Source organism: Penaeus monodon, chromosome 16, assembly GCF_015228065.2.
Source record: "Penaeus monodon isolate SGIC_2016 chromosome 16, NSTDA_Pmon_1, whole genome shotgun sequence".
Classification (NCBI taxonomy): domain Eukaryota; kingdom Metazoa; phylum Arthropoda; class Malacostraca; order Decapoda; family Penaeidae; genus Penaeus; species Penaeus monodon.
The window spans coordinates 44,215,261-44,224,680 of record NC_051401.1 but is presented as its reverse complement, the minus strand read 5'-3'; the positions used below and the strand labels follow the sequence as shown (position 1 = coordinate 44,224,680).

The 9,420-nt window shown below is 43.2% G+C and overlaps 1 protein-coding gene across 1 annotated transcript in view; it reads left to right on the top strand.

The window, feature by feature from the left end:
• Nucleotides 1-9,420, top strand: part of LOC119583062 — a 47,627-nt gene that overhangs the window by 32,978 nt on the left and 5,229 nt on the right. Inside the window, 7 exon segments of the mRNA XM_037931571.1 lie at nt 112-178; nt 422-583; nt 5,877-5,960; nt 6,081-6,140; nt 7,617-7,726; nt 8,271-8,371; nt 8,529-8,589. Coding sequence (XP_037787499.1) covers nt 112-178; nt 422-583; nt 5,877-5,960; nt 6,081-6,140; nt 7,617-7,726; nt 8,271-8,371; nt 8,529-8,589 — 645 coding nt within the window.

Genomic DNA, 9,420 nt, shown 5'->3' with positions numbered 1-9,420 from the left:
ATGCATAACTATTTTCAATACAACCCAAAAATTTTTGATATTCAACCATCAGGTGATGCCCCCCCCCTGTAGCTGCTCGTATTACTCCTATAAAAAAAAACTAATTTACAGGTCCCCTCCCGAGAGTGAGCTGGACGAGAAGTTACGGCTTTACATCTCTATGAAGATTTTACGTGAAGTGGGGAGATGCAAAGTTTTGGGAAAAGCTTCGGAATATCATGCCACACCCACAAGAACTTATACAAAAAAACAGCAAAGTGCAAAAATGCAGATAAGCTTGAACTTTTAAATCAAACTCAAAAAGTGTATAACGCCAGTTAAGCAAAACTTTTTTGTGCATGCGAGTAACTGGACTACAGCCCTTTAACAGTGATGACTAAAAGGTGTTCCAGATATAAAAAGAGATTTATTTTATTGACAGATAAATATATATATTTATTTAGAAAATTATATGGACTATTCCCACAGTTCCTCAGATAGTGGGAATGTGGATATAAATGTTGTATGCACTAAATTTGTTTACAACATTGAGTGTACTACTGGTTGTACTTTGCCACTTGGCTGTGACCTATTTTATAACCAGGTACATATGTATATAGCAGGTTTATGAATATGTATATCATTCACCTTTCATTTTCATCTACCACTGAAATGCCATTCATCAATCATTTTTCATTAGTATGATGGTCTTGTATCGTTTAAGATATTTTTATGGTAAACAACTGAATTTTGTAAAAGGAGGGCCAAATCTTTTTGTCCAAAGATTAATATTTTACACTTGAATTTTTACGGTGCTTTCATCATCCATATACATACAGTGCAGTGCAGTCAAATTTAAAAGTTGGTGCTTCTGTTTCAGCTTTTTGATACTGGGCTTGCATAGGTAGTGCTGAGTAAATAGCTGCTTGAAACTAATTTTTCTGATTATGAACTTTTTTTAAGAAGTGTGAAAGCGCTGGTCTGCAAGAGCTGTGGTCGTAGATTAGAAAGTCTGAAAGGGTACAAGTTTTGGGTATGGTATCCCGGATAAGTAACTTTAGAATGAGCTTGCAAATTTTTTGATAGGGGGAGCAAGGGAGCAACCAATGCTCGATAGATAGAAGTGGAAAATGTTGGAGAACAATCCCATTCAATAAATGCTTTTATGGCTTTCATAAAGGCTTCCAGTATTATCCAAGCAAGGACCAGTGTATGACTTTTCTGTAATATGGGCAGGACCATTATATCTGAATAAATAATGAAAGACTTGCTAATATTTTATTACCTAGTGAAGCATTTTTCATTGTATATTTTGTTTGTCTAATGGGGTTTTTGTTAACCAGAATCTGAGAATTCACATTCCTTAAAATGCCCCCCCACCCCCAATCCTTGACCGTTGTTGTCGTGGGGGGCTTAGGAGGCGAACTGGGACCCAATGATGGGATTCCCAACCTTGGGACTCACCCCTCGACTCAACTAATTTTGCAGGGTTTTTTTTTTTTTCTTCCCCCCTTTTCTTTTCTTCCTTAAACCAACCCTTCTGCTATCCACCTCCTAAGGTTGAGAAGCCGTGCTGAAAGGATGAAAGGCTGACTTTGTGCCAGTCCTGAACGGCCTGAGGAGCCATGGGTACGGTATTCCCCTGTTATTATCTAGCCTTACATAACCCTGAGGGGTGGACTGTTTTTATCCCCAACTAACCCAGGCTTACCATGGCCAGTAATTAAAACATATCCCCACTATTAGGGCAATGAGGTTTTGCCCCTTTATCAAATAGCCCCAACGATGAAAACCCACCCAATTTCCCTGACCCCAGGCCCCCTTTGACCACGGCTCCGAAACTGCAATAACTACCCCCCCTCATCAATGCCTACTATACAGTAGCCAACAATCAACCCTAAGGAACATTTCCACTCTTCCAGCATGCTCAACTTCAACACCTCTATCCCCACAACCTCCAACACAACCACCCCATCCTCCTTATTAATACCTTACAGCCTTATTGCCCACCTCTCCATAACATCCCCCCTCAACCTATCCATCTTCGTCACGCCCCCCGCCCTTCTACTACCCCTATCTCTAAAACAATCTTGAATACTCTCTTTAGCGCAGCCAAATGGGAACCGATTTTTCGTGATCCCTCCCACGCTCCCTATCTGACAACAACCCTTTCTCTTCCAACAATGTCTCCAAAAACAGTAGGTAAAGTCTCTTTCCTAGCCGACCCGACCGCTCCCGTCTTGTCACAGTAACATCCGAAAACCAAGCTATAGCATAACAAAACAAGCTGCCCTATATGGAAACCCCATCCTTGCAGAACCCATCCAACCCTCATACTTCCCACCGAACAGTTTCAATCTCCCCAGAAAATTGCCCAGTCTATGACAAAGATTGGTCAGACTGTGGAGAAGACCTACTTGCCTGTCTCACAAACTATATGCAAATCAGTCAATGCTACTCCATTCCCCCCAGAGGTCATCGAAAGAAACCCACTACATAGCCAAAATTACCTTCCTAAAATTGACCTTCCCTTTAAGGTTACTTTGGAGGAGAATCCCTCCCTGTTTTCCATACCAACCTCCTCCACGTCGTCCAAAAAATTTTTGGCGTCTAGGACATCCAGCCAAACATTGCCGTTTTCCCCAGCCAGATGCCCCCCTATGTGCCCAACCTTTGGCCATACCCGATCTAACTCTCTGCACATTCACGCACAGTGCCACTGTGGCGGCCCCCATAATATATTTTAAGGGGCTGTCCCACCTACAAGTTTGAGTCTGAGGTAGCAACTCTCAGATTAAACTTGGACTCACACTATATGAAGCCAGACAGGAAGCACGTCACGTGGTTTCTCTCTTACTCCTTACTCCAGTAATACTGCTCATTCTACCAAATTTTCCTAACCCACCCCCTCTACATCTAACTCCCCCTCTTCTACCCCCTACCTTCCCCAGTCAAAATCTTTTGCCCTCCTAAACCCAGACACTCCAATCTCTACTACAGATCTCCAATCACCACTACAACCCCAACACCTTCCCTCTCCCTCCTCGCACAACCCGTAACAGACAGAACAAACGTTCCACCCCTCTTCCCCTACCACACAAACACCTCCACCTTCCTTTGCCCCCATGCTTGAGACACCAAACCACTCTTCCCCCCCTCCAAAATCCTTTATCCCCCAAAACTCCCCAACCAACTCCTCAGAAGAAACTATTGAAAATTTCAAGATACTTAATGAAACTGACACTCAACCTCCAAATCTTACAACCTGCTCCTTTCACACTCCAAATAACTGCTGATATCCATCCTCCTCCTAACGATATCCCCCCTACACCCCATCTCCTAACCCCTCCCAACCAGCCCATCCCCCCCGACCCCAACCCCGCCCACATTAACCCTCCCCCATCCCCTCTATCCCCTTTCCCCTCCTCCTTATACCACGTGAATCCTTATGTCACAAGTATCCCTTCCAAAAGACCCTCTGTCTCCTAATACCCCTCCTAGTAGAACACCAATTTCCCCCACCTCTCCCTTTTCAGACCTCCCCGTCCTTATCCCACCCTCTAGCTGCTTCCCCCTCAAAATCTCCAAAACATTACTACAATCTATTCACTAAAGTATAACTACCTTCAAATTTGGGAAATTTTGCGGTTTCCGCTCCCCCAGACCTACCTTGTCCCTATCCTTTCCTCTTATAACCCATCTATTGTATGCCTTCAAAGACCTTTCTTACACATCCTCCAATACCATCCCCAATTATCATTTTGTCTCTTCCCACATTCCCTTTATGTCTCGTCCATACTTACCTCTGCTTTCCCCCACCTATCCCCCCCTTCACCGACCCCCCCAACCTATAGACATCCTTACAGAATCCCACACTTTCTGTTCAACAACCCTTTTTCTTTCCTCAAACGCATACATACCTCCATCTAATCTAACTCCTTACCACACCCGACTAACCCTTTCACTCACCAATTCCTTTGCCCACTTAGACAACTAATCACAAAATCAACCACCCTTCCCCAACATTAACTATAGTGCTACATGACCTTAGATGTCTAGCACATTTATCTTGCTTTTAACCATTAACCATTCCTTAAAATGTGAAGCACAATGGCTAGGTTATATTTCAACTTGTTTCTTTACCGTTAAGTTACTTGTGCCTACCATAAATTTTTACCAAGGATTCATGTACTCAATTTAAGGAATGTATATGAATGTCTCATGAAGATTCAAAGATAACCGGCAAAGAACAATGATGAACATGTTACAATTAATGGAATGATTGTGGAAAATGTGAAAGAGTTCACTTATCTTGGGGAGCTGTTTTTTAAATAAAACATTTATTCCACCGGAGATAAAAAGAAGAATTCCATTGCCAAAAACGCCACAATTGCTCTCAATAACATCTGGAAAGACCGAAGCATTACCTTACGGACAAAGCTGAGGTTATTGAACTCATTAGTTTTCCCAATTGCATCATATGGTTTCTAAGTGTTGGGTGCTGAAGTAGATAGACAAAAAAAAGATCAATAGTTTTGAAATGTGGTGTTACAGACAGTACTGCGTATTGCGGGACAGAGAAGAGACGAATGATGAAGTGCTGAGAAAAATAAATTGTAAAGCCCGGGCTGTTGGACTCTTGAACGGAGGAAATTAAAGTTTATTGGTCATGTAATGAGAGTAAAAGTATTGAGAAAAACTTGCTGACAGGGATGGTGATAGGAAACCAAAACAAAACAAGACTGAGGGAAAATATAAAAAGATATTTGCGGGCTGTCGATGGTACAAGTGGAAAGAAAAGCGTAAGATCGATTTTAGGGGCGAAGGATGGTGGAGAGGTCCACGCTGCTAAAACCCTGAGCATAGGTTATTTGATGATATAGAATGTCACAACCTTGTTTGGAGTCGAACGTTTTCCTCCTCACATTACCTTCCTAGTATTAGAAGGGCCAAGTGTGTGTACGACCCCATTCAAGCCTATTCTATCATGCAGATAGGCCTTTATATTCACCAGTGTCAGCGGTTATGTAGGTTGCCAGTTGACCTACTTTTCACTTATGCCGATGGTAGAGCTGAGCTTAGATCAGGGTCTAGAAACCCTGGGTTTAGACGGTGACTAGTTACATTTTTTCTGCCAGATGCACAAATTTGGCCACAACGAGGCAAATGTCCATGCAGGGAGTTATGAAATCACTGACCAAGATGGGAAAATTGGATTATGTTTGTAGCAGACTGCCCTGACAAGCACTGCCCCTTGTGTGGATAGTGCCAGGGTCAACTGGGATACCCAAAAAGTATACCATTCGCTAAACAACCAATTCCACCCATAAATCCGTTGCTTACCCTTATTTAATTGAATTTTTTCTGCCATAACGGGCATATTCAAAATATAACGAAGGGTTTGGGGGCTTAGGGGCGAGGCCCCCCCAGGTTTTTTTTTTTTTCTCAGGATATTTGTGGATTTCCAGAATGGTTAATGGTAAAACAAAATGTGTGCGAGACAAAAATTACATGTTTATGATAAAGTATTGTGGCGAAAAGGGGTAAAATGAGCTAATTAGGATAAGGGGGAGAAAGGGGATGAAGAAAGGGAAAAGGAAAGAAGAAAAAATAATAGAACGAGAGCTGTGGACCAAGTAGGGCAATTCCCTTCATTAGGCCACATTTCCTCCATCCCCAAACCCCCCCCCCCCCCCCCGGACAAAGAGGAGCAAGGGATTGGGGGAGGGGGGTTTAGCAAGTAGTTTACTTGCCTGTCCTATTGGGCGTCCCCTTTTAATTACGCCCACTCGTCTGGACATATCTTAACGACGCCCTTGTGATCGTACAAAGCCCGGCGGACTTTCCCGTTTACTGGTCCAAACTTTATTGTACTCACAGGAGGTGCTGGATTTTAGGATCGTCCCCATACAAGGCAGCAACGATCGAACAACCCTGCCAGACTCCGCACCATGCGTGTTTATGTGGGCGGGGGTTACCCTGTAAACGGGCTAGTCCGCCGGCACTGGTCAGCTTTTGACATCCTTTGGTTAAGGACTTAGTGTGGCTGATCTACATCTTGTTTTCTGTAAAGTATGTTCATGATTCACCTGTTATTACAGATTTTTAAACGACCTTTTCTCACATGTGTCAGTGCTATACCTTGTACTTGGTTCTTAGAGGTAATGGAATGAAAGATGGCCACGCCACTACAAATCTAAAACTATCGTTAAAATGGTCTATAAAATTTGCGACCTCATATCCACTATAAAATCTGATATCGCCTTTTTATATTTTGTTAGTTTGCTAACCGTTTTTTTTCCTTAATTTTAAAGGTTTGTACCCAGACAGTTTTTACCCCCCCAAGGGAAAATTCTTTAGTCCTAGAACAAAAGTACTGCTCATTTCAGCTTTATAGTAATGAAAAATTATTAATTTTGGGCTGAAAATACACTACGGTGTTGCCATTCCCTGAGCTGTAACGGGATGCGTGTTAGATCTAAATTACCTTCAAAATGGAGTAGTTGGGCGCAGATTTAACACTGTGTTACACTCACCACCGAAAAATCTTTAGAAATTTTTTCCCATGTTTTTTCCCCTTTAAAATATCACAGGTAAATTTAAAAAAATGCAAAACCGTCATCCGAAAGAAAACCTTACAATTGTAAAATATATTTTTAAAAATCCATTTAAAACAATTACCAGCAAAAAAAGGGGCAGCTAGAAAAAAGGGAAAAAAACCATTTTTTTACCCTTTGTCTTTTTGGGGGGAAGAAAGCGGGGGGGTTTTTTTTCACTTTAAAATAAAAAAACCCAAAACTTAAATAAGGATGATTATGAGGCCCTTAACCCTAGCACGGTTTTCCAAAAAGCAGAGGCTGTTTAACAGTTTTTAGGAGTTTGGTTTAGGAGCTGTAAGTCTGATGCCTGAAAGTAGGGAATGGGTAAAAATGAAAACAAGTACCTCGCTTTACCTATTTTTACCAAAATTTTTGTAAGGAAATTCGATTTTGCTGTACTAAACCCCTACACCGCAGAAACCGTAAATAATATAGCTTGTTTCAGTAAAGTCATTTCAGCCCTATACAAACAGAAAACGCGCATATACAAACAACCGCGCATTAAACAGACCGCGCATATACAAACAGACCGCCATAAACAGAAATGCCATAACAAGTAATATAAAAATATACATGCCTCCTAAATATAAGCTCTTACTCCCCCCTGACCCATTCTCGGGCCTTAAAACCCCCTATGCCCTCGTAAAGGGACTCCCGCTCGACTCCTTCGGCTTGGGAATTTTTAAGCGTTTTCCTCACGCTCGACTCCCCTGCTCTTCCAACACACGCATAGGCCTCCCATGCAAAGGGGGGAAAAAAGGGGGGGCATGGGGGATAAAACTGGAAATGCAATTTTAAACGTCTTTTAATTATTGCAATAAATGATTCTCCCAGGCTGCTTCAATACAACACTTCTACAGAAAAATGGGAAACTTTTTAACCGGGTCGCTCAAAATCAACTGAAAAAAGAAAAGAAAAACCAAAGACTTTCCCAAAAGCAACCCTTCAATGGGGGCTGTATCTCAAGCTAAGTTTTTAACAATTGTCAACAAGGCCTTTTCGCATTCCATTTAAATGGAAAGTGTCTAACACTATTAGGCATTATCAAACCATTTCAAGATCTTGCTTCAGCTGACCTGCAAGGCGGCATCTCCTCGCATGCCTTGTAACAGACTTGGACATCGCACTGAAGAACAATCTTCATGGAGGTTGGGAATCTGAAAGCCTAGACAGTACAGAGTAAGTAGAAACATACAAATGGACACTTATTGCATTAGGTGGTCATTAATTACGCAGCTGTCAGACCTTGATTTTGTTCCGTGTCAAGATAAATTACGACAACATGTGAGGGAAACCAACCTTGAAGTGCGCATAGTGTAACGTAACCATATCTCCATTTGGCGAATTATGCTTCTCTTTGAAGAAATGAGAAAATATTTTGGGCTTCACCGAACACCCATCCTCAATCACAGTGGTTTCTCCACTAAATACTCGAGCCGTGGCAGAAACGTCCTTGTGGTCACTCGTGTCCCATTCTATACGGCTCTTTTTCTCACCACCTGTTGAAACCGTGAATTACCAATAGGAGACTATAGTTCTTGTTTACAGTGAGACCGTTTGTGGGGGGGAATGGACTGAATTAATATCTGAAGTTACAAAGGTTGGTAGATAAGTAACCTTCCCCCCAAACTTACCATCGACGGCATAACACGTGAGGATATTGGAGTCAAACCAGTAGACGTTGTCCGAAAGAGTGAAGATGAGCGTCAACACATCGCCCACATATACGGACTCGTCATTCAGCGGTGGGGCCTGTGGACCCTCCCCGCGCTGGATCTCCATCCACATTTTGGGTCCTGATTAATAAAAACAATAAATGTTGGTTTTCTAGGGTCTGGTTAAGATAATCAATAGGAGTTGGTTTATTGCAGATACGCTATCGGTTCTAAATCATTCATGTTCTTTGGCCTGGGTAGAAGGATATTTACTCATATGATACTTCCTGAATAGGAAGAATTATTGAGGATCTGTTAACTTGGAACTGCTTCATAGTGCAAGTTTGGGAGTTACTGTAAGATCTCTATTAAATACATCCGTAAAAATTCACATTTTTCGATTATTCCTTTTATTAAGAAATTCACGCATTTCTACAGATTACAGGCACCTACAAATTCCACACGAATACCATTTTGTATCGAGATAATTCTTACAACAATAATTATTACAAGATACACGCAAAAAATATATACATATTAAAAAAAATCAAACGCCAGGAACCGGACCCGGATGTGTGTTGGTTTGAAAGGACGACTGCAGATCGCGCAATCCCAGATTCCATTCAACCGTCTTGTTGTAATCGTCTGGTCTATCACATCTTACGATCACGCTGGAATCATCCTCTCCTATTATGTCTCGGTCCCACTGAATGACGAGGCGGTGCTGGGGAAAAGAAAGAGGTTCATCAGTTACTGGAGGAACAGGGAACGACGAGGCGAAACAAGGGGGGGCGGGCAAGGGAACAACGAGGCGAAACAAGGGGGGGGGGCGGGCAAGGGAACAACGAGGCGAAACAAGGGGGGGCGGGTGGAGGGAACAACGAGGCGAAACAAGGGGGGGGGGGAGCAAGGGAACAACGAGGCGAAACAAGGGGGGGGGGGGCAAGGGAACAACGAGGCGAAACAAGGGGGGGGGGGGGGCAAGGGAACAACGAGGCGAAACAAGGGGGGGGGGCAAGGGAACAACGAGGCGAAACAAGGGGGGGGGGGAAAAGGGGGGGGGGGGGAAAGGAACACGAGGGGAAACAAAAGGGGGGGGGGGGGGGGGGGGGGGGGGGGGGGGGGCCGAGGGAAACAAGGGGGGGGGCGAAACAGGGGGGGGGGGGGGCAAAAGGGAAAAAAGGGGG